We start from the raw sequence: 25,901 nt of genomic DNA on the forward strand, positions 1-25,901 counted from the left end.
CACATAGTAAGATGATGTACTGTTTCATGAAACTTCTTTTGTGCGTATGTGGGGGTGTGCATATGCACAAGGTCACAGTGTAAAAAAATGTCTTCTAACTGTGGGTAATGACCAAAAGAGTTTTTGGAGACAGAATATTGCCTTCAGACACAGACATTGGTAACGGGAAGATAATGGAAGAAGAGGAGTAAGGAAAGTCCCTAATACACTATTCATATTTATTTCAGAAAATCCAAAGTGTACAAACAGGGAAATACCAAATGGAGGAAAGGATCTGTTTCCCCCCCCCCCCCCCCCCCACCAGCCACATCTCCACAGATTCGTTTTCCCTGTTTAGGAGAATTACACCTGTCAGAAAGAGAGCCCACAACAAATTTTCCAAACCCAATGCCTTCTGAACCTGGCCAGCTTTTGTCTGACTTCCTCTGTACACACCTGTGTCCTAACGGGACAAGGCCGAGCCCGGCCCAGGCTCAAGACCCTTAGTGCAGAAGTCCACATCCCCTGTGATGCCACTTGAAAGGCATGTGGCAACAGAGATGTCCCCCTGTTAGCCCTTGATGTGCACAGCACCTGTGCTGGGTGCAAACTCAGCACGTGAACAGGCCAAATTCTCTACTGCTACATTTCCCGAGAAGGAAGAGTAGCTTAGTTCTTTCAAGGATTTTCTGTACCAGCAGAGTTTACTTCAGGAAGATTCCCCATCCCAATCCCTTCCTGCCAAGAACTCTTTCACGTTAAAATAAAGTTCTGGGCCCCCTTGTGTCCTATGGACATGTTCTACATCCTTAATGCAGTTTCTTTCCCTAGACGTAAAGCTTTACTTCCGTGAGGATATGGCTCATTTCCTCTTTATGTTTCTCTACCTGTCCCCTATTACGTCTCTTCTGTTGGCGCTAAGACTCTGCCTTTCTGTTGCTGACCCAAAGGTCCCTCTCCTTGTCTTGTCCTCCTGTGCCAACAATGTCATCTGGCTCTAGTTACCTTTCCACCCAACACAGAGAAACAAGACCCTATGGCATAAACTTCACATCTGGCATGTTCTTTAGGTAGCTTCGGAGAAAGAATGCGAGTAACGCTCTCCTGGTCCCAGGGGATGACGTGGAATGGAGGTGCGCACCTGTATTAAGGCCTTGTCTGTAGCAGTTTTCCCATCTGCAAATCACACATTCAAATAGCTTAAGTGCTAGGAAAAACTTGATTCAAGGCACTGACCGCTAAAGTGTCAAGAAACTTGTACGAGCACCTCACTGTTGTGTTTTGGCTCAATTTGTCCTGAGTTTTGGAATTCACTACTCCTTAACTTATTAGCTAGCTCTCTCTGTTATCTATCATCTGTCTATCTTTTGCTCACCTGCTAGTATTTCGTGACCATAAAAGCTGTTTTCTATCCCCTCTCCCACATCCTCCTCTTTCTTGCTCTTTTGCCCTTATTTCTTTGTCTGAAAACTCTAAGTCATGCTCTTTGCATGTGGACGGTTTTGTTCTGTCAATTTCTACAAAGTCTGCTTTTGAACATCCTCTCTCTACACTGTGTGACCCCAGGAAGAATGATAAAGTAGGTGTTTATCTTCAGCGGTTCCCGCCTTGCCCCTCCCATCTCTTCTTCGGTCCATGATAAAATGTGCAATAATTTAATCTATACTTAGACAAGGATCTGATTCCAGGGGCTTGTCCTTAAGGGTGAATCTGAGTGAACAGGTTATGTATCTCGCTGAAGTGGCTACATTTTAGACTGCTTCTTCAACAATGGGATAAAAGGCTTGTGCCCTTGGAAAGAATTCTAAGCCCCAGGAGCCAGTGGGACGGACGGCTTGCTGCGGTGCTCACCCTGAGAGACGGCCACTTGGTTGAGTTTGATGTGGTACATCACAGACCGGACCTTCCAGTGCTGCAGCACAGGGTATCCAGACACCTCACTGAAGTTCACCATCCCTAGGGGTAGAGGAGACGAGGGCTCAGTGTGTGCAATTGATTCACAGGTCCCAAGTCTACTAGGTTAGCAGGTGTCATTGTGAGAGAATGAGAAAGCATTCTTTGATGGAGAGAATTTCTGGAATCACAGCGACAACAGCTATCATTTTCTGAACCCTTACTCTGTGGCAGACATTTTGCTAAGCACTCTGCATGTATAAAGTCACTTGATTGTCACCAGACAGGTGTTATTATCTGCATTTTATAAATGCAGAAACTGAAGCTCAGAGAGGGTGTCTGCATAAGGGCCCTAGGCCACCAGCTAGAGCCAGGGTGGAGATCCAGATGTCTCTGAGGCAGGGTGGTGCTCTTAACCGTTCTTTTTTTTTTTTTTAATGTTTATTTTTGAGAGAGAATGAGAAACGCAGAGTATGAGTGGAGGAGGGTCACAGAGAGAAGGGGAGACACAGGATCCGAAGCAGGCTCCAGGCTCTGAGCTGTCAGCACAGAGCCCGACGCGGGGCTCGAACTCATGAACTGTGAGATCATGACCTGAGCCGACGTCGGATGCCCAACCGACTGAGCCACCCAGGTGCTCCTGTTCTTAACCGTTCTACTACAATATTCCCTGAGTAAATTTATATGAAACGCTAGGCTTACTGTAACACACCAGATTTTCACTCTCTTTAATAGCTGCAGTAATTGACTCAGCTCACGTACCTGATAACATTGATTTTTCTGTCCCATTTAACTGATTTGTGTTCAGTATTTAAGTTTTAATTACTCTGAAGCTGATAATGCTTATTTCTTCTTCACCAGGAGGGACAGGGTCAGCGTGACTAAGTCATTAAGGGGCAGGGTGGCCCTGTATTGAGTGCCATCTATGTGCCAGACAGTATGACAGACACTTTATTTGTGGTCTCCCTTTTTACCAATGGGAGAACTGAGGCTCTGAGAAGCCAAGGCACTTGTCCAAAGTCATTCTCAATAAGCACATCCTTGTAGGTGCTTAGAGAAGATAAAACAGGCTATTCTTGCTTGAGCACCTTGGAGAAGGAGGGGCACCCTATTTGAATTCCAGTCATTATGATAAATATAAAACTCTACAGAAACAAAATAATTATGCTGTAAGAAATTAAAAAAAAAAACCACTTTGCTAAGTTTAGAAAACCAATTTTAGCTTCATTTCTATGCCTAATATTTGCTGTGTGTGTAAGTTATAGGAATAAATATATATGTATATGCATATGTGATATGTGCATATACATATACGTACATAATGTATATATACATTATGTACATATATGTATATGCGTACCACATACACATATACATATATGTACATAAATATAATGGCAATATGTATAGAAAATTTAGATAGATAGTGTGTTTTAATATAATGTGTATAAATGTAATGGCGGTAATACATACGCAGTGAGTTACCCTACCATTTTGACCCATGCTTCCGTGAGGCGAAATCAACTAATTTAATACATAAACTGGATGAAGAGGGGGTGGGATTAATTAGCTGCTTGTCAACTCTGGTCAAATTAGCTGAGTGACTACCAAATTTCCATTTCTGTGTGAATCATACAAGAATAATTATTGGTGAGACAAAAAGAAAAAAAGGTCAGAAGGGGCACTTAATGAATCAATTGCTTAAATTTCATGTCAGGCCATCAAAGATAAGTTACTTGAAACTAAAAGAAGGTTTTCCGTACTTTTTTTTCTTTCAAATGTTCTTCTTTCAGGGCATTAAGCTTGGTGACAACAGTCATACTTTGGCTTTTAACCTTTATGTTAATTTTATTTTTATTTTTAGTTTGTAAAGTTTATTTATTTATTTTGAGAGAGTTAGAGACAGCATGAGCAGGGGAGGGGGAGAGAACGAGGGAGAGAGAGAATCTCAAGCAGGCTCCATTGCTGTCAGCGGGGCTTGAACCCACGAGGCCGTGAGATCATGACCTGAACTGAAACCAAGAGCTGGACGCTTAACAGACAGAGTCACTCGAGCACCACCCCCTTATGTTAATTTTAAAGGCATATAAATGAAATTCTAACTTTACAGGATTAACATCCCAGTCACATACCTCAAAGGCACATTTCGGTAGAGCACAAAACGTGCACTCTTTGTAGAACTATTGTACGTAACGCGCGTTCTCTAGTTACGTCAGCTCACTAGCTTGCGGTTATTTCAAAAATACTATTAATAAAAAAGTGAGCAAGTCCAATCAATGACCTTTTCAGTATATTGGAACACATTCCCTTTAATGGAGCTGCTTCCTGATGGGAAAAGGAACAGGCAGGACATGCAGTTCTAACACTGGCCATGTTGCTAGAGGGGCCCCTGGCTGAGTTCCTCTCTGGCGACCTAGCTGGGGGATCTTTTGGTTGCTGGAGGTTTCATCTGTAAAGGCAGAGGCTTAGCAGAGGCGATCTATTGCTTCCTTTTCAATCCTGAGATTCCAACCAGCTGTGTGACTTTGGGCTGGGCAAATCCTAGGTTTCCACTCTCCTATCTGAAAAGTGGCGATAATGGTATTCATCTCGCCTGCTTTACAGGTGAGCTGCCAGAACCCAGTAAAGTTATGGGTATAAAGGTATGTTGGGATAAGATAAAGTATTATACACACACGCGGCTTCTATAATGTTGTCTTCTGCCTCATCACCCCTAATTGTATAAGCTTGACATTTCTTTACAGATGCTTTTATTATAAATTCCTAGGCTTTAGTTCAGAACAACAGAGGAAAGAAAATTACAGCAGGGATGTCAGGGGTTAGGAAGGGGTAACAGTGACCCATATTCACTCAGGATGAGCCAAGTTCACTGTCACTTAGCTGTCACTTAGCTGCTGAACAACAATCCTACTGAATGCATTTCGGCTCCACCATGATCAGGAGACAGTTACAGAACTGTCAGTGCTTGGGAGGTGTTATTTTGTGCCTGCATGTGGATAATATGTCCATTAGTTAGGAAGAAAGGGGTATTTTAAAGTATATGCTTTCTAGCCGGGTCATAGGATTCTTTCTCAGTGTGCCCTTGACATGCAGTCAGTTCTAGTTTTTTATTTTATTTTATGTTATTTTATGTTATGTTATGTTATGTTATTTTATTTTATTTTATTTTATTTTATTTTATTTTATTTTATTTTTATTATTTGGGACACATCTCTCAATGACTCTTTTTTTCAAAAAAAATATCTGACTATGTTTTCTTTAGAAAGAACATACTTTCCCCTATCTATGCTTGAAAAAAGGAATGACTGAATTGATTTATGCACAATCAAGAAAGAAAGAAAGAAATGAAGAAAAGATGGAAGGAAGGAAGGAAGGAAGGAAGGGAGGGAGGAAGGGAGGAAGGGAGGGAGGAAGGGAGGGAGGAAGGAAGGGAAGGAGGGAGGGAGGGAGGGAAGAAACAAGGAAGGAAGGAAGATTGGTTTCTCCTGTTATTTTATTTGAAATGTCAGGGAAATGTATTCTGCCCAGAAATTTTAAAAGTCTGTTTCCTTCAGATGAACCCGAAGAAGTTCCAAAAAGATCAGAGCTCTAAATCTTTACTCAGGTTTAATAATTATGGCACCCACTGGCCCATAAATGTAACCAGCAGCCTCCTCTCCCTCCTTGGTCTGCCTCTGGTTTCTTCTTTTTCTCAACTGAGAGACTCAAAATACAGACAGGCATTGGCCAGACCATATATATAAATAGAACTCCGACCCCTAATCTGCAGCAAAAAGCTCAGGAAACCAAACTATTATCTACAGTAAGCACCCCAAGAAGCTAGTCTACTGTCTATAAATCAGACTTCTAGAAGTTAGACCACTATCTCTGTCAACCAGTCCAGGAAGCCAAACAATAAGCCCTGTAAAAAGTGGCCCAACATGACCAGGACTTGACTGATACCTGACAGCATTCCTATCTTTGCTGTTGCTCCCAACTTAGGTCCGACCTACGTGCCCCTAAACATCTACCTGGAATGCCTCACTCCCAGGTAGTTGGCCCACCCTCATACCAAAAGCGTCCAACCTGGGCATATCCGAGGCCCTCCCTTCTTTCCTCTGCAGCTTTCCTACTCCTCTGTCAGCCCTTCAGTCTTGGCCAAAATGCAAGTGACAGCGGCTAAGTCTCTTGCTATAGCAAGCTCTGAATAAACAGCCTTCACCTGTTTTAATTTGGCTGCTCTTCATTTATTTCCACACAACTTACAACACAAAAAAGGCTGGCAAAGCTCAGGTTCTCAACTCTTATATTTTTTTACTTTTTTAAATGTTTGCTTTATTTATTTTTGAAAGAGAGAGAAAGAGAGAGAGACAGAGACAGAGACAGAGAGAGACAGAGCATGAGTAGGGGAGGGGCAGAGAGAGAGGAGACACAGAACCTGAAGCAGGTTCCAGGCTCTGAGCTATCAGCACAGAGCCTGATGCGGAGCTCAAACTCATGAGCCGTGAGATCAGGACCTGAGCCGAAGCTGGATGCTGAACTGACTGAGCCACCCATGTGTTCCGTGATGAAGAGGGAAGCATTCAGCAAGATAAAGCACAAAAATCAATTATTTTCCAGTATGTTCTTCCAACCAATATTCTGAAAGATGGAAATGGCTATTAGGTGTAAAACGTTCTCTAGTTAAACAGGTTTGGGAATTGCTGGGTTAAGTGAGGCAGAAGGGATTTCATTGCTACAGGGCTTCTTGGGACCTGCTCTCTCTATGCTAAGGAGTTGCAAATTGCTGAGAGGTAGATACTCTAGTCTTTCTAAACAATATTTCAAGGAAGAACCTATTTATAGTAGAGCACTGGTTTTTCATGAAAAAACACCACCATGCTTGTAAATGCTGATATTGAAGCTTCTGAAGATCACTTTAGCTCTAAAATCTTCTAAGCTTGTAGGTTTATGGGCATTATAACCTATAATAGCACCTAGGGCAACATGATATGATATTCTCTATGTGACTCTCAGGAAAGATACAATTAAAATGTTACCAGAACTAGAAAGTTAATATAGGAGACATTTGGTCAAACGTCTCTTGAATTCTTCTAGTCATTCTGGGCTTTTAAAAAAGCAAGATTGAACCTTTGTGCAACAAATGTTAGACTTCACTCTCTCAAGGCCATGACAAGTGTAAATGATCTATACGGACATCCTTCTACTCCTTTTATGTCCGCTATGCCAGACTAGGAGAGGCCCAAGGGTACAGAAGGGAAAGAAGTTTCTGTTGTGGATGAGGACTGGGCTTGGATTTGTTCCTCATTTCCACAGATGTGGAGTCGAACGTGCTCTTCTGATGTTTCTCAGATCTCTCCTCACTCCTCCAAAAATGCCTCAGGTGGTATCCAGGACTCCTCTCTGTCCTCCCAGCCTAGTGACTGAAGCAAAGTCTCCTCACCTCCACAATAAACTACTACGCATGAAGTCTCGGTGGACCTTTAAACAGGAGACAGGTTTCTTTGGTGTGGAACCTGTCCTGTTTCTGTGTGTCATTGTACCCCTCTCTTTCCGGGCATTTTACACACACACATGGGAAGTATTGCTCAGCAAGTGACACGGAAATGAGAAAACCGGACTGCCTACCACTAGACACGGAGCACCAGGAATATTCTACCCACTTTACAAATATGAATTTATTTACTCCTTGTATCCATTCCATAGGGAAGACATTTTTCTATTCATTTTCACAGGTAAAAATATCGAGGCACAGAGAAGGTAGGTAACTTGTCCAAGATCACACAGCAGGGAAGGGTTGAGCCCAGCTTCCAGGCTCCAGAGCCTATGTTATTAATTGCTACGCAATGCTCCCTCAGACAGACCTACTTCTAATCTGGTTCAGGTCTAAAATAAAGTTTGGACCATAAGGTCATGAACTTGATATCTTGAAAAGGTTTGCCCTCAGCACAATCCATTCTTCAGAAGAGGGAAGAAAAAGGAGAGAAAGGTATTGGATGGGGGAGACACAGAACGAGGAAGCGAGAAGAATAATGGAGACTTGAGCACAGCAGCAGTGTAACTGAGCTCACATCCAGCTTTATAGCAAGTGATGCTGAGTTCTTGGTCGGCCGTCCCTTAGGGGTCCACTGGACTTTTGAAGTGTCTTCTTCAGTCCAGGATGTGTTAACAGGGTAGGTCTCCAGAGGCCCAAAATGGAGGAGCATTCCCTGAGGTTCCTGCCTCTTCCAATCAACCCATACTTTAGTTCCATAATGAGCCCAGGGGAAGAATGCCAGTGGGCTCAAAACAGCACTGAGGGTCATCATCCCCAGCTTAGGATGAGGCCCATGAGCCCCCCAGAGACTGCACTGCCTCAAATCACACAGCTAGAAAGAAAGAGCTGTGACTCAAAGCCAGGGTCATTCGACAACAAAACTCTACCATTTTCTCCTCCCTCGTGCTGGTCCATAAGTACCTGCCAGGGAACCCAGCGGCCCCAGTGACAGATATCCTAGGCTATGGTAGCCATCCACCTTCTCTCTGACTTCACTTTCTCGAATCCACCGAGACCTCTAAACCATTACATACCTGCTATGCCATTTGTTTTCAAAGCAACCCAATGAGACTCGCAGGGAAAAGTACTAACACTACCATTTTGCAGATGATTATATAAAAACATTGGCAATTTTACTGACAAATAATCCTACCAGTGTTTCAGGATTAAGTTCTTATTGTTTATTATGGAAATTACTCACTAGTTTCTCTTTTTTTAAATTTTTTTTAAACATTTTTTTCATTTCTGAGAGACAGAGAGAGACAGAGTGCAAGCAGGGGAGGGGCAGAGAGAGGGAGACACAGAATCCGAAGCAGGCTCCAGGCTTTGAGCCATCAGCACAGAGCCCGATGCGGGGCTCAAGCTCACAGAACACAAGATCATGACCTGAGCTGAAGTCAGACGTTCAACCAACTGGGCCACCCAGGTGCCCTGGCTGGTTTCAAAACCAAAATAAGTGAGGTCAAGAGTCTTGATTTTATGAAACCATCAGGAGCTGCCTGCTTTTTGCCAGTTGAGTGGGGCAGGACATACTCACCAGTCAGGAAGTCGGGGTCAGGGGTGGGCTCTGAGATTTCCTCCAGGCACTGATTCTCCAGGGGAACAGTGGCCACCACAAGACCATCTGGCAGTTGCTGGTCTAAACCCCGAGCAAAGTTGTTTTGCCTGGAAATAGAATAGATGGTAATTTCTGAGTGTTAAGGTGAATCCTAGTTCTTGGTGGGCAATCTAGATCTCAACCTACAATAAAAAAATTCTTCCTGGACCAAAAGGCTTCCCTCCTCCTGAACCCCACTTGCTGGACATGCCTGGAGTAGGACAGGGTGTGAGAGGTAGGGTGAGGGCCGGAACAGATGAGACGTAAATCAGCTGAAAATGTTATTCAGAAGATAGAGAACATTCTTCCCTTCCTCCCATCCCAGGCCCTACCTCCTGATCCACACTCCCCAAGATCTGGGCATACACAGTCTTATTTCTAGACTACAGAGAAGATTCCAGCCACCACAAGATTAGTTATGACATCTCACTGCTTGCCATTGGCAAATGAAGTCCCAGCCTAAAAGGGGAAAAGTCTACTGTCTGTAACAGAAAAAGCAACTGATTCCAAGAACTGGCTTGGGTATTTACTCTTGGTTTGCTCATAAGGGTCCAGGCCTAGGATGTTACCGATTACTGGTCCATATTATAACATTCTCCTCCTCCTCCTCCCCTTCATCATCATCATTGTCTCCTGGGAAGCATGGGCTCTGAGGAGGATGTATTCTAAGAGCCTAAGACAGACTAGGAACAGGGGTCAAATGGAGAATCTCCAAGAAGTATTCTAAATCAATGTCTTCAACTATTTTGCTCTCAGGACCCCTTTGTAGTTTTAAAAGTAAATGAAGGCCCCACATAGATTTTGTTTGTTTGAATTTTATCTGTCAATATTTACCATATTAGAAATTGAAAGAGAAATTTTTGTAATATGTATTAATCCATCTAAAAATGAACGTATTGTGAAAAATGATGAGGGGAGTGGCATTACTTTATATTTTTTGCAAATTTCTTTTGCAGCTGGCTTCTCTCCTCCCCATGCAACTTACTGTAATGTACTGTTAGGGTTGAAGTGAATAAGGAAAATCCATTCTCTCTGTAGTTGGGAGAGGCAGGACCTTGTATAGCTCCTGAAAGGATCTCAGGGACCCTCAGGATCCTTGGGCCATACTTGAGGACTACTATTCTAGACTGACTCACACACTGATTCTTCCACTCAGAGCAAATCAGAACATGAGGATTCTCTGGTGGCTCCCATGGGAAATCTGCAGTCCCTGCCTGGGCAAGACAGAAATTTATTTAACACTTTTTTTCACCCTGAGGAAGCACGGTTCCCAGATTCTGGAAAGAGGAGAAGACCATGGGAGAGAACACAACCTGTCCTTTTAGGATGCCGTTCTCCTTGCTCTAAGATACAAAGCTTTATGCTGACTTTAAAGCTCTTCAAGGAAGAAGACCCACCAATGGCGCCGAATAATCAGTTCTCTAGACATGAGAATCACCTGAATGTTCCTTTCAGCACTTGCCCAGCAGCGACTTCCTTGGAATGGTTGTTGTAACCAAAGAACATTTCCCCAAAGAGGGTCTGGTTCATGGGAAGCTCCCTGCTTTCCCCACAGTCACCGCCCTCTGGGCAGGTCTCCGCGATGAGCTGGCAAGAGCGTCCATCCACACCAAGCTTGTAATCCTCGATGCACCTACCATGGTGGAAAACTCAAGATAAAAAGCTGTTCCATCAATGAGATATGCAGTCAACTCAACCCAACAGATTGGGAAGAAACACCTCTGGGAGAGTGCTGGGTGGGAAAGATTATGAGTATCCCTGGTTCATTTTGGTCCCTTTAGAACTCAGTTTCTTAAGCCTACAAACCGAGTCTCCTTCCATTATGTGATCATACAGAAACTCTCACCTTTCCTCTGCAGACAAGTGCATTCAGAGCTTTGGAATGCTTCCTTCTCTAAGTATATCCTCTCCCAAATAGATCAGGGGAAGAGTCACCGGCCATAAGCTTGTAAGCGGGTTACCACATTGAAATCTGAGATATTCTAGAACCTTTCTCCAAAACCATCAGTGTGGCCAGACCCTGCATTTGTTTGGAGGGTAATTAGGCAGCAAAAGGAATGACACTGGGCTTAAGAAATTAATAACCTTCTCATCTGGCCCTGTGACAAGTCAACTAGGAAATTAGAAAGATCGATCATCTTCCGACTGTGTTCTGGGTGAATGTATTCAAACACAAGATCGTCCCATGTTAAACACCCCCTCCATTCCGAGTAGCCTTCCTGAACTAAATAGACGCTAGGGCACGCTGTGTGAACACCTCCTTGGCGTCCCTCCCCATTAAGCATGTACAGTTACTCTAACGGAAGAGCAGTACTGATGTTGGTAAATATGGCTCAGTGACCCAGCAGTCATTAATGGGACCTTATTTGTAGTTATACTGAGAAAAATGTAATTTGTTAGTTCAAGGACTACTTTGATAAACCCATCATTTAAAAAGCAGATTAATTTAATGTGGGTTTCTCCTTAAAATATACCGGATTTAGAATTTACAGATGTTCGTGACATGAAAACACATCATTTATCACTATCTATGGTAATTTTCGTAACAAGATAAAGACCTCTCTTCTATATGGAGGAACAAATAATCACAGTGTTAAGTGGTGAGAAGTGATGATGGTGCCCTTTACTGGGTGACCTTGGGTGAGTCGATTAAACTCTCTGAGCTTCAGTTTCTACAACTGTAAAAGGCGGGGGAAAGGCTGCTTTGCAGAGCTGTTGAGAAGATCAAGTGAGACAACGAACTTAAAGAACTTACAGTGTCCCCGGCAAACAGCAAATGCTCATCAAATCCTGCTATCGCTATCATCAGCAGAGGGACGAATGAGGTCCGTGTTACCGCAACTTTAACGGTTCATATTCCGCATTTGCCATTTACAGATTTGTGTTAACCGGTATGAACTATAGCTCTTTAACTTTAAGTGCCTGTGATTTAGTCTTTACACAAAAGTGTGAAGTCTTGGAACTCTTTTGCCAGGCCATATACAGGGGCTTGGAGAGTGCTAAATTCACACACGTACCAAATTCTGACTGAAATCAGAAAGAGATTCTACGGCTCCAGCCTACGTCTGGGACAAGACAGTCAAGTGGCTCCTTCCTGGAACCATAACTCACTGTTTCTGGAAAGAACCGTGAAGCCGGCCGATCCCCTCTCAGTCCCTCCTAAGTGTCCTGACAGCTCCCCCTTCCGCACTGCCCCACTCGTCCCTCCTTCTTGGTGTTCATACATGTGTCTCACCGTAAACTCCTTTGAGGGCAGAGGCCAGTCACCTATCCTGCAGTCTCTCCTGTATCTAACACTTAACTAGGTTCTCTGCACAGACCAGATGCCCATACGTATGTTTACTAAATAATTTATGAAAGTATCTCTATTAATTGAAGCGGGCCAGCCGTACCCCACGACATTATAGAGACGTTGCAATTTAGAACAAGTTGCCACTTACAGAAGGGAATTTTACAAGAAACTGAAGGTAAAAACTATCAATCGAAAAGAAACAGAATACAATGAAATACAATAAAATAACATTAGCACTCCACCCAATAATCCTGTCATGATTATTCAGCAGGCACTGGCTTTTAGCGACAAGCTAGCATAGCTTTATTATTATAAACATTGATTTTCATTGCAAGACTCTTAGATTATGAGATCCTTGAGGGCAAGAACCATATGTCATTCATCTGTGCTGCCCGGGGGCTGGCATGGTGTGTGGCATAAAGCATGCACCCTCCCTGACAGCGGGGGAGACAGGGGTGGGGAGGGGGGAGAGGAGGGAGGGAGGGAAGGGAAGGAGCGGGGAGAGAGAAGAAGGGAAGGAGGAAGGAGAGCGGAGGAAAGGACAGGCAAGCAAACCATGAGTGTACAAGAATGGGCCAAATCGTTATTTACTTTATAAATATAACATGCAATGGTCTTTAAATATAATTCTAGTCAGTGGTATAAATGTAAATTTTGAGGGAACCACAGAATTAGAGAGAGAGAGAGAGAGAGAGAGAGCGCCTGGATTCTAATCCTGATCTTCCCGCTTACCAACTCCCAGTCTTGAGGAGCATCTTAACCTCACGGTGCATTGTTTTTCTCTTCTGTAAAATGGGGTGGCACTGTCTGCCCTGTTCCCTCACACATTTATCCTGGGAACAAATGAAACGAGGGCTCTTTGACTGCACCGAGGAACGACCAGGTCAGGGGGAGGGTGGCTGCATAAAATGCCGGGGCTTTGGGGGCAGAGTTTAATCATGTTTCCACTCCTCCAAAGACTTCCTCCTCCCCTTCTCTGAGAATTAATTCATTTTACACAATCTTTCCCAAGCTTTTGGGCCATGAAACCCTTGTGTCACAAAACACAGTTAACACAGTTGCGCAGAACAGTTTGGAAAATTCTGGGGGATGCTGGCAATGACTGCGGTCAGCTTCCTCTCCCACGGGGATGGGACTAGACTTTCCCTGAGGGTCCTCTCAACTCTTGACTTTTAAAGTGTTGCTCTTCCGGTCCTGCAGCCTCGCTCTTCAGAGCCTAAGGGCTGGCCTAGGGTGACCGGTTCATTTAGATTTACTTTCCTGGCTTTAACACTGACCATCCCGCATCCCAGCCTCACGGGCGGCTCGACTCACCCACAGAACATGAGGATGTTGTACAAGGTGGGGTCATCCGGGAAGGGCGCCATCTGCTGGAGACACAGCTGCTCACAGCCGCCATTGAAGCCATCTGAGCAGTCCACCCCAATGTGGCGGTCGTAGCAGCCAGAGCTGTCCTTCATGGGGCTCAGTCCGGACGGGCACTGGAACAGTCAAAAAAACATCCACGCAGGGAGGTGAATCAGGGGACTGAGTTCTCGGGGAACCAGAGTGTAACCACTCATGCCTATTCTTAGCACTCAGCCTTGAAACCATTAACATTGGCAAGTAATGCACGAATTTCCCACTGTGCTGGACTCCCATTAAAAGCAAGCGACCTTTTTGACATCTTGCTTCTTTTCTCTGGGCACAGATCACACACATTTGCATTAAAGCCAGTTCCTCTACACGGGCTAGGAGGGGACGTCACAGCAAGACAAGAGTGAGGTGTGCTGGCCTCCCAACTGGGTGGCAGCAGTGGGGCAGAACTGAACAGCAACAGCAGAGACTTCTTTGGACTAGTTGGACTAACGGGAGGGAGTGCTACTGTCTGCACTTAGTATTAATAGGACTTTTTTTTTTTTTAACATGCAAACATGTTGCCAACCAGATAGCCAACGGTGTTGGAGAGAATGGGCAGAGCCAGGACTTCCAGCTGGAAGGAGGAAATGGACTTTCTCCGTGACCCTGGAGGGAGATTTGACTGCTCTCCTGGAGGGAGTGGCCGGACCCACAACCCTCCCGCCTCAAGGACGCCTGCGGAGGACGCGACACAAGGGCATCTGCTACATGAACACCCACAGGTGCTGCGCTTGGGTCTGGGCTTTGTCCCAGTGTCCTGGATGCTCTTATTGTGCAACGATTAGCTTCTCTGCACGGCTACGTCCTCAGTAAATTCCCCAGGAGTGCCAGCAAAGACAATCCAGGCGGAGATGTCAGCCAGAATCTGGGCAAGACAAAGGGGCTTGGTGAGCAGGGGGAGCCCTCTCACACACCAGGCCGGGTCTAACTCATCGGTCTTACTCATTCATCTCTCGACACATCCCCTTGAAGTACGGAGCATGATCGGTCCCATGGGACAGGTGAAGAAGCCGCAGCACAGAAAACTTAACTTTCCTAAAGTCCCGCTGCCGATCAGGCAGGACCACACCTAAAACCTGGCAGGCTGAGTATGGGGGTCCGCGACTCGGCCGCCCCATCATTAGCTTCCACAGCGATCTGTCTCTCACACCATAGTCACTGTTTACTGAGCACTTACTAGGAGCTGGGCATTACGGTGGTGCTCTGGGTATTTTGTCTCACAGCACCCTCTAGGAGGGTCCTCATTTAATCCATGCGGAAACCATTAACATAGCCAATTAACGGCACTGGAGCCCGCCAAAAAGAGTCAATGAATGTGTTTCGCCTTCCTGCTTCTTCTGTCTGTTCAATAGATTCGGCACATTTGCGCTATGGCCGGAAGAGGGGTTAGTAACTTGCTCAGGGCCAAGCCGCTAGTGTGGGGGCGAGCTGGGGGTGTGTCTAGAGATGATCTGCTTTTAATGACCATGCTACACACACTATCAACTAACGAACGCGCTCCTCCAAGACCAAACCGGAAAACATTCAAAACCTGGTGGAACAGCATCAACCTTCCCACCCTCCCCCTGCCCTGCTGCCTGGCAGCTTCTTTCTCTCGACTGCCAAGCACTCTGGCCTAGGAGCCCGGGGCTGCCGCAGGTGGGCCTGGGAAAACCCGCCTCCCCTCCCCGCAAGATCACAGCAGGATGCGCACTGTTTGCTGACACTAATTCTGCAATTTCCCAAACAAATGGCCCCTCGGTGGGCCCACCAGGCTACCAGGCTGGCCCATCCCCTTCCTCCCCATGAAGCCAGCTGGAGTGCTGGAAGGTGAGGGCATTCAAAGCCACTTCCAAGGGCTGCCCCACGCGGTGCAGACCCAGATGTTCCAGATGATGGTAAACAAGCAAATGAGGCAGCTGAGGATGGCACCCCATGTTTTGTTAGCACCCCCACCCATCCACCTCCTTGGCCATCCAGCTGTTAGGGCAGATGTGCCACCAGAAGGGAGCTGGCTTCACCACTGTGAGGCTGCCCCGCATGGATGTGGAAGTTCGATTGGAATTAAATGGGCTGCCCTGGTTGCTAGGAGTCCTTTTTCTTTTTTCCCTTCTGTGAAGCTTAAGAAAAGCCATCAAAGTAGAGACAAAGCCAGTCCTCCTGTCGTTCCCACGTGTGGTTTCAACCCTTGCATCGGCGAGCTCATCAGCCAGGACTCCCACCTTCCCAACCACCCGCTTTTTTTTCCACCTGCTTTTTTCCATTAAGCGTGATTTCTGACGAAGACTTCACCAAAGGAAACCCAAACAGGCTTTGTTCCAGAATTCCAAAGCCTGGCATATCCACAACTTGCCTGGCCCTGATGTCTGGATGCCCACTGCTGTGCCAAGTTGGACCACCTGATATTTACAGTCTCTCGGGAGATCTGGAGAGAAGATGGTTAGCTGCCTTGTCCCAGTTGCATTGTTTCTGTTGTTCTTATAAGCAAAGCGAGAATAACAATAACAGCCATCGGGAGTTAAGCAATTCCGTGTGCAGGACAATCAATATATATTATCTTCAATCGCAACAACACAGACTTTTTCTCACCTCACTTTACAGATGAGCAAACTTAAGACTCAGAAAGATTAAGTAGTACCTTGTTTCAGGTCACAGAGGTGGAAAATGGCAGAATCAGATTTTGGAACTAGATCTATTTGACCTCAAAGCTCAAGTCTGTCTCTTCTACTCTGCTGTGCTGCTTCTCAGGTGTGAGAAAACGTGGACTCATTGGAATCCCTAATGAAATAAAGTCAATTCAATACATCAACAGGTAAAGCAATCTGGTAGACTTGTTGTTTGTTTGATTGTTTTGAGCAACTCCCAGAGTACATTCTGGGATCAATTATGGATTTGTAGGTTTAGCCTAATATTCTTTTCATTTCTATTTCTCTCTGTGTCTCTCACTCACCCTTCTCCTTCACACACACACACACACACACACACACACACATACATTATGGGTACAAATATTTATAAGGCAAAAACACTCAAAACGTCCAGAGGGATGACCCTGAAGGCAAGACAAGCTCCTCAATCACTGAAAAAGATGCAATTATCTTCACTGCACTGTAACTCACTTGGTCTGCAGTTCAGGGAAAAATATTCTTGAAAGATTTCCAGGAAAAAAAGGCCGAAACCGAAAATACAGTTTTCTTCTCAACCCTGGTGGAACCAGAACACCCATTCTCCAACAGGCCCGACCAATCAAGTTTCCCACGGTTGACGTTTGTTTTTGTTTTTGCCCACATGTTCCTTGTACTGTTGTGGTCACATTCTAGACTCCTCAAAATCTGAATCTCAATACAAAAAAAACTACTGGCTCCAAACCATGCCTTCTTCTTAGAAGTATTTGCAGCCACAGCCCAGTTGTCAGGAGAGAAATCTTGCCTCCAGGAGGAGTTGGTATTTTCTCTTGGCAAGTGTTGGCCATTCTCACCTCCTGGCTTGTGCACAAACTCTCCACTTACTCCTTAAAAGAGCACTGGTTGCTCAGGATGGAGCCCCAAAGTCATGTATTAACTCCTCTCATATTAGGTTACATTTAGCAGTCCCAGAGCCTTTAGAACGAGGGCCTTAAAAAGAAAACTCCGTTTATTATGGCAACAACCCTCCCCCATCAAGAAGGTCTAATAAATGAGCTCATATTTTAGCGACCCCTCAACTACACAAGGTTAATCATCTTTCATGAGATGCTCATGGCTTCTTGACTTATTACTGGTCTAAGGCATCATTTGCTAATGAGATTAAAATGATCCCCCCACCCCCCAATTCAACTTCTTTTCTTCACTGTCTCTTCCCTCTTTTTCTCCCAATGATTTTTGGTTGATTAATTAGTTAGGAGTCTAGTCAAATCTCACTAGGCCCGAGACATACACCCTTCTGTTCCAGATTACGAGGCAGATGCTGTTAGCCGATGACTAGGAGTGATGGACACGTGAGCATGTTCGGGGCCCCTGGGAGAAGAGGAACACTTTCCCGCAGGTGAACCTGCCTTGCCTTACCTGGATGATTCATAAGATATCCAACCATAATGTCTACTCCAAACAAGCTCCCCTTGACTACATGGCGATCTTCCTTTTACAAATAATGATTTCCCTGACTTTTCGATGGACTTTGACATGCCAACCCAACCCGTGCAGGACTTCTCCCAAGGGGAAAGTTTGGTGGAATGAAATTTATGTTTCAGCTTCCTGCCCCCATTTCTCTGAAAGCCTCTGAGGCATAGGCTTCTGCTTACTGTCCTACGGAGAGAAAGAGATATGGTCATCTGTAATGGTCTCTGCACATCTGTGCTCCAGCAGAGGTGAAATGACACATTTGGTGGGAAACCACTGTGGGCAGCATGTGGACAGAAGGGCGGCAGGGTCACTGGGTAATTCAAAGCTCATTAGAGCATAATGCTCTGGCAGGCAAGGTCATGTGTTCATTACACGGGAATGCGGACAGCTGACCCCTTGCCTTCCAAGGCCACGGTCCGCTCACCTAAGTGCACACGGATAGTGCACAAAGCAGAGGCATTTTTTGGCCACTTTCAGGAAGAGTGTGGAGATGAGGAAGGGGCAGTAGAGCATGGGCTTTCTGTTATTTTAGAGCACTGGAAATAATTTTCAAACCTTCTAAGCATTTTAACTTAAAACTCAACAGGTAGGCTGGACGAGAAGAAGGATGGCCTGGCTCAAGCTGGGAATGGGGACCAGCATCCTGCCCACCAAGTCTGCCCCAATCCCACTGCCATCTCCCACCTGTGGCCCCCAAGGGTGTCAGCAATATAACCTCTGGAGCCTGTGAACGCATCCCCTTACATGACAGAAGGCGCTTTGCAGGTCAAGTTGAGAGGGGGAGATTATCCTGTATTATCCAGGTAGACCCAACGTCATCACAGGAGCCCTTAAAAGCGGATGAGAGAAGCCGAAGATCAGAGAGCAGGTGCTACAGAAGAATGGCCAGAAAAAATGCAACGTAGCTGGCTTTAAAGATACAAGAAGGGGACCAGGAACCAAAACCCGAGCGCAGACGCTAAAAGCTAGAAAAGCCAAGGCAATGGATTCTCCCCTGGAGCCTCCAGAAAAGAATGCAGCCCTGCAGATACCTGATTTTAGCCCCATGAGACTCCTGTTGCATTCTCACCTAGAGAGCTGTAAGATAATAGATGAGTACTGTTTTAAGCCACTAAACCCGTGGTCCTTTGTTACAGCAACAATAGGACACTAATACAGTCACTTCGCAGGACCTTAGGGAACTTCACAGGACACAGAGCCCCCGCTCTGGTGCTTTCCAGGGAGGCATTACAGCTCCCACCTCGGCACAGTAAGGACAACGGGTAGAAGTAAGACCCAAGTTATCAGCAGCGGGTGGCTGACCTCTGCTCCGGGAACCTTCCCAAAGATTCAACAATCCCCGCTTTGGGAGAATGTTCTGGTTGGGAACTGAGAGACCGTGGCTTCCACAGGTCTGTGCCTTTCACGGGCATTTGTTTCCTGTCCTCAGAGACAACATAAACAATAGGGCAATTAACTGGGTAGCAATTAACCCTGTGGGAGTCCATGCATAACCGAGAAACGTGTCCTGCCTTCCTAGAAAGAATGAAGATTGAGCAGCCCATGTGCACCAGCCCCACCTGTCTCGCTTGCAGCCAATCGGGAAAATACACAGGTGCCTCCTCTTGTCCCACATCCCTGTCCCTTTCCCAGGTTCCTTCAGAGCCAGTGTGTTCGGAGTTCCTCACCTCTTTCTCCTTCCACAAAAACATACCTCTCCTGAGAAGGCTTTCGGTTGGGCACCCAGAGTACTGAATGTCAGGGTTGACGTGGAGAGGAGAACGGCAGCCCAGTTCACCCAAACGGCGCTCCAGTGCCGCCCAAAGGCCCCTGGCCCTGGCCCACACCTCCAGACGACTCTGGAAGGCTCTGCTATCAACATCAGAGCTCTCGCACAGTGCTGACGTCTGGCTCAGCTCACCATAAGTCTCAGCCGGATCACAAGGGTCGAGACGCGGTACATCGGCCCTCACCCTCCAGTCCTCCTGTCTCAGGGATCACGTGCGTGATGGCCAAGGAAAAACAGTCCGTTGGGTGGCCTGCCAGTCACCCGGCCCCTCCTCCCCCCAACAGCCACGTGGACCAGTGACTTCAAAGTATTATGCTAATCCCAAGCACTGGTATAATTGCGTGACTTTCTGCCGCGGCTCCAACTCTAAAACGCAGCGCGGCCTTATTGCAAATGCATATTCATCAGAACTATTCCTGCTAGCTTCGTCTCACAGATTACAGTGTTAAAAGTACAAAAATACACCAGCAAGGCTACGTGCCAAGTAAAAGGGGCTAGGATCACCAACAGAAGGCACTTGACAGGCAACCGTTCGGGGCTCAGGAAAGGGGCAGAGAGGTGGAGAGCATATCATGTGTAAGCGTACGAAGGTGTGAGCGCGCTCCGATTCAGCTGGGACCGCCCGGGGTTGAGGGGAAGGTATTCGTGCACGTGCACACAGTGTTTGAGGACTCAAGAGGGACCCGAGAGAGTGGCAAGGAACGGAAGGTTGAAATCTGAATGAAGAAATGCAGGTTGAACGGTAGGGGAAAAGGTGGCTCGGCTGGGAGCTCCATCAGACAGTGAAATTGTCTCCCAAGGGACCCAGTTGGGAAGCTCATTGCTTAAGACGTCTGAAAGCGGACCAGCCAAAGGGAGGGGAGCCCTGTGGGACACCAACTTACCCCCCCCCCCCCCCAGCTGCCTCTGGAAGACAGAACCCGCAGAGCGCTTCTCTTTGTCCTTGCCCGGTGGTCCTCTGTTTTGCTTTCCCTTCCTTTGATGGACCGGCCAGGTCTCCGCCTATCTGCCCCTCAGCTCTCTCCCTTTTCTTTTCTTCCCTTTCTTTCCCTCCTCAGATGAATTGGGCTCCTGTCAGCTGCTGCCTGATCTGTGAAAGTCCTGGGAGGCCTTAGGGCTGAGAGAGTCCCACCCTGGATCCCAGGCACATATCCGTCTTTGATGGAGCACAGCTCCCGGAACCAAGCAGGTGCTCAGAGACAGGGAAGGGGTGTGTGAAAGAGGGATTCGGCCCAGCCTCCTCACAGCTTGCCCCTGCTCTGGGTCCCTTTCCTGAAACACAGCTGTCAGATTGGGAAGCAAGACGAGGCACCGTATTCTCCCTCAGCTGAAGGCTCCTGGCCCTGCCCCAGAAGCACAGCAGAACTATGTGTCTCAACAAACCATCTCTCCCTCTCCTTTATGCCCACTTTACATCTGGCTTTCCTGTCTGTCTTCCTTCTTTGTCCTCTCCTCTCTGTGAGGATTGCATCATTCTGCCCTTAAAAGAAAGGAGGGCTGGTAACAGAAAACAGTGCTGCTGGGCATGAAAATGCCAATATGAAGGCTCGGGCAGCTGATGGCTTCATCCGCTCCTGCCTCCATTTACCTGTATGGTTCAGTCACTCTTTATCCACAGTGCAGGAGCTATCTTAGTCCACTCTCGACCAAATGGCCTATTTAGGTCCTGGCATCACATATTTACATGTAGCCAAAGTCTCCATAGCCGATAACAAAGCAGAAAACCACCTTCGGTGAACTAGAGTTCACTGCTATGGTGGCAAAGGGGACACATTTTTACTTTTCCCTACCGTACCTGGCGCAACTTACTTCTTTCATCATTCTGGTCTTAGGTAGGTTTCTTCTAAAATCTCCTATTACAGCCAATGTGATCTGACCCTAGACAAAGTAGAATTTCCTATTATGGTCAATACAGTCTATTTGCTATTAGAGTCAATGTCATAGTGTTAAGCAGCTAATTAATTCTCAAATTGTTTGGGGGTAGCCCTCACCAGTTAGATTGTAAGACTAGAAACAAAGAATCCTGCTATGTGATCCATGAAATTTCACTAGGATAGTTATAGTGCACACAGTAGGTGTTCTATAAATTCTTCTTGATTGACTAGTGATTAGCTTCTCATCTCTGTCAAGGAAAAATTCATAATTTAGACTAGACAGTGGTTGACGACTAGGGAGGGATCATTTTGACCTTCTCTCTTTTTTAAAAGTACTTTTTAAAGTTTATGTATTTTGAGATAGAGAGACAGAGAGCGAGTGAGCAGGGGAGGGGCAGAGGGAGGTGGAGAGAGAGTCCCCAACAGGCTCCGCGCTGTCAGCCTGGAACCCGACGGGCGTCTCGAACTCATGAACTGTGAGATCATGCCCCGAGCTGAAATGAAGAGTCAAATGCTTAAACGACTGAGTCGCCCGGGTCCCCCAACCTTCTCTTTCTTCTTTTTTATTTTTTTATTTAAAAAAAATTTTTTTTCAACGTTTATTTATTTTTGGGACAGAGAGAGACAGAGCATGAACAGGGGAGGGGCAGAGAGAGAGGGAGACACAGAATCGGAAACAGGCTCCAGGCTCTGAGCCATCAGCTCAGAGCCTGACGCGGGGCTCAAACTCCCGGACCGCGAGATCGTGACCTGGCTGAAGTCGGACGCTTAACCGACTGCGCCACCCAGGCGCCCCTCTTTCTTCTTTTTTAAAGATTTTATTTTTAAGTAATCTCTACACCCAACGTGGAACTCAAACTCAAGAGCCCGAGATTAAGAGTCACACGTTCCGCCTACTGGGCCAGCCAGGCGCCTGGTCTTTCATTCACAGTGTATTTGCGTCCGTATATCTGCATTATGTGTTATCCTGGGCGTCCCCCAACCCACTGGAATCACAAGCCTGATGGGGCAGACGTACCACACAACCAGTGGAGTCCAGCTTGCGGTCTGAGATGCAGCGGAAGTTCTTGCTGCAGCCCCCGTTATCCTTGCTGCAGTCACGCACTGGCCCAAAGGAATCTAAGAGAACCTCCAGGCTGTCAAAGGAGGACGAGGTCATCAGCTCCTCTCTGTGGGGAGACACAGGGGGAGGGCGAGGAGTCAAGGCAACTCTGGGTACAACAAGTAGCATCACCTTCCAAGTTCCTCTCTAGTCACCCTCAGCACGTCTCACTCTCACGAAAATTAAAGATCAGCCACATTCTGAGCCTTGAACTAACAAATTATGGACATTCTCCATATCTGGGAAATGAGCCAAGGCTGTAATGCCTGGTCAAAGAAGGAGGTCTAAACTTGGGCAAGGAAATTAACATTTTATTGCCTGTCAGTCCTTAGGGGATGTGGGAAGTGCTTACAAACTCTAATTTTATGTCCTCTCCCAGAGCATGAGCCTTGGGGTGTGCAATATTGACCCAGATAGAGTAGATCCTGGCACCGTGTACAGGGAATCTGAAGGCAGCCTGCCAACTTCTCCTTTCAGCTAGTCGTGACTCCTTTCCTAGCTCCTGGCACGGGCAGGTAGTTCCTCACTCAGCGCCCCAAGCCAAATGTGGCCCCAGCACCCTGGGCCCGGACTCACCTGACCTCCACAGCGTCCTCCATCACTGTCATGTCTGTCTTACACTTTGCCGAAGGGTTGATGGCCAGTTCAGCCGGTGGGATCACAAAACTCTTGCTGAGGGGCAACCACATGCCCTCCCCAAGGGTGTAGGTGAATCTGCAGGGACACCCAACACCAGGGGGTTACAGCTGGGGAGTAACCACCCCACCAGGGGACCTGGCCTTTGGCTGTCAGGGGCTTCCTTCTCGGCCCTCGCCGCCTCTTCAGGAAAGGGAGCTGGCCGCCATGCCATGGATAAGATGACGGGAGTCCCAGAGAGGCAGAGAGGCCTACGCCTGTGCACATGTCCAGCCAGTTGGGGGAACGGATTATGGCGCCCACTCACCAGCTGTTTGAAGTGGTTTTTATCAAGCCCTAAGAAATCGAATTCCAGTTTCCTTCAGATGTAAAGCTGGGCTTCCTCAACCCTATGTCAGATATAATTGGAAGCATTTTAATTGAAGAGACAGGCTGGCCTCCCACCGTCCCCAGCCCTCAGATGGCACACCCACAGTGGTAGCGACGGCTTCTCTTCTTGTGCCTCAAGGAAGCCTCCAAGGGAAAGGAAGACGGAAGCTCCCTCTTTTCAGGTTGTGTGGTGCATACAGAAATGAGGGAAGGCAGCAGCCCAAGGGAGAAGAGAAGAAGGAGAACGGGGCAAGCCTGGATGTGTTCGCCACACTCCTACCCACATCCTCAGCTAATGGCAGTAACCCTCCGGAGACAGAGGAGTTTTTTGTTTTTTGTTTTTTGTTTTTTTTTTTAAATTCTTATAACAAGGGCTGAAAGGAATAGAAGAATCAATCAGCATTTCAAGGGAGAGCTTAAGAAAACCGTGAAAGATTATTTGTTTATTTATTCATTCATTTTATTTCAAAGGCATTCAAATACCCTGTGTTCACAGTCAAAAATAGTCTATGGGATAAAAGCCAGTGTGGGTGGGATATCACAAGGCTGTGGCAGTCTGGCGGCCCCTTCCAACTTAATGTGGAGGGAGGAGCAATTGAAGAATGCATACAATTAAACAGAACCCAGCCCTGGCTTGATCAGCATGCTGGTCACAGAGCACCGCTTCAGAATCCTGCTCATCCGTCTCCCTTAACCCACATGCTCCCTTCTCCACTCCCTGGGGTTGCTTGAGATGATGCTAGGAAACCAGACGGATGGCTTGTGATCTTTTATGAGAAATGCAGTCCTCTGGAACGCTGGCCGCGGAGAATGCCCACTGACCCAGGCTCGCGTGATTTTCACCCACTCCCTAACGGACAGGCAGCCCAGGGTGCTAGAGCAGCTGACAGAAGAGAAGGCGGGTGCCCAGGGGAAAGGCAACACCCTGAGCAAGTGGGATGGGGCTGGGTCTGTGCAGGGATGCAGGGAGGGGTCTGCACCAGGTGAGGGAGGCCAGTTCGTAGGGGACAGAAGAAGACACTTGCCACTTCATTCTTCTGTGAAGCAGCTGGCAAAATGGAAGGCATGCCAGCCCCTTCTCTCTCTCTCTCTCTCTCTCTCTCTCTCTCTCTCTGTCTCTCTGTCTCTCTCTCTCATCTGGCAAGATTAAGGAGCCGATCAGGGCAAATGATTGCCCCTAAGTGCCCGGAATTTGAGATTCAGAGACGGAGTGGGTTCGAAGGCGACAATATGCAAGGTGTTGCACGGACATGGCATTTCAGAATGGACATTCTTGAGGGTAATATTACAACAGGCAGGCGGGGGTGAGGACACCACTAATATTATAAGTAAGCTATTGTTGCAGCGAGAACATACACAAGTGTGAATGGTACCAGGGAGGAAGCAGTTTATTTGTTGATTTGGACACAGAGGTGAATTTTTGTTTTCTATTTTGGTTATAAAATTACAAGTTTGCACTGATGCAGAGCAACAAATCTGGGACCTGTAGCTTATAATTTATGAAACAGATTTTCGGAAACAGTTGGCAGTTCTAGCATATTTCTGACGGTTAATTTTTCTTTTGGAAGAGAGAGTTCCACGTCCCTCTGTCTCAGTGTTCCCCTCCTCCTCTGCATTCAGCAACAATTCAGAGGGAAAAGCAAGCCACCTCTTTCCCCAGCTGAAACTGTTCAACAGCACCCTGGACCCACAGAGCAAAGTTTACGTCGCCAACAGTGTCATTCTCACCCCCTTCTTCAGCTGCTTCTTTCCCCAACCCCCGCCTCACATTTTGTGCTTCTACCCTGCAATCGGACTGTCGTCTCTAAAGTCGCCTTAATTTCCTCACCTCTTCGCTTTGCTCTTAAGAATCCTTTCTGAATTTGCTTCCTTTTCTTTGCTCGATTCCAGCCATGTTAAGACTAAGTTAAAATCCCCACCCCTTCCAGAAGGCCCTCCAGGATCTTCACGCTCAACCTCAGGCTGAAACAAAGGACACTCGTCTGTGCACACACACACACGGTCCCTGGCTGCCCCCAGAGATGGTGACTCATGGCCACCTTCTCACGTCTATCACCACGCAGAAGAACGTGCTCTCTTGCGTGGCAGGGGAGGTTTCTTTGCCATCTTTGTATCCGCACTGTCCACCACCAAGTTTTGGCCCAAGGAGGTCACTCCATAAGTATTTGCTGACTGTTCAATAATGAGATTCAGTTATGTTCCCTAGTTTGCATAGGCTCCGGGATGGATATAATCTCCATTGTCAAACTTAAGGGAGAAGTGATGGCGAAGATCATCCTTTACTTAGAGCAGGATGCGGGTCAACCTCTGGGTCTGAATGGATTTAGAGGTCAAGATGGATCTGGGTTTCATATTGTGAGGAACCTCCAAAGGGCACAGTAGTTTCTGAGACATAACAC

General features: G+C 46.7%; 1 protein-coding gene across 2 annotated transcripts in view; it reads right to left on the minus strand.

The window, feature by feature from the left end:
• The window catches only part of ASTN1 (astrotactin 1), a 303,108-nt gene that overhangs the window by 66,796 nt on the left and 210,411 nt on the right, over positions 1 to 25,901 (minus strand). For both annotated transcript variants that reach the window (XM_047841601.1, XM_047841602.1), the window contains exons 10-15: positions 23,074 to 23,211; positions 22,414 to 22,564; positions 13,591 to 13,757; positions 10,423 to 10,617; positions 8,925 to 9,052; positions 1,831 to 1,935 (exon numbers count right to left, since the gene is read on the minus strand). In XM_047841601.1, coding sequence (XP_047697557.1) covers positions 1,831 to 1,935; positions 8,925 to 9,052; positions 10,423 to 10,617; positions 13,591 to 13,757; positions 22,414 to 22,564; positions 23,074 to 23,211 — 884 coding nt within the window. The remainder of the gene's footprint in view (positions 1 to 1,830; positions 1,936 to 8,924; positions 9,053 to 10,422; positions 10,618 to 13,590; positions 13,758 to 22,413; positions 22,565 to 23,073; positions 23,212 to 25,901) is intronic.

The sequence above is a fragment of the Prionailurus viverrinus genome, chromosome F1 (genome assembly GCF_022837055.1).
Source record: "Prionailurus viverrinus isolate Anna chromosome F1, UM_Priviv_1.0, whole genome shotgun sequence".
Taxonomy (NCBI): Eukaryota; Metazoa; Chordata; class Mammalia; order Carnivora; family Felidae; genus Prionailurus; species Prionailurus viverrinus.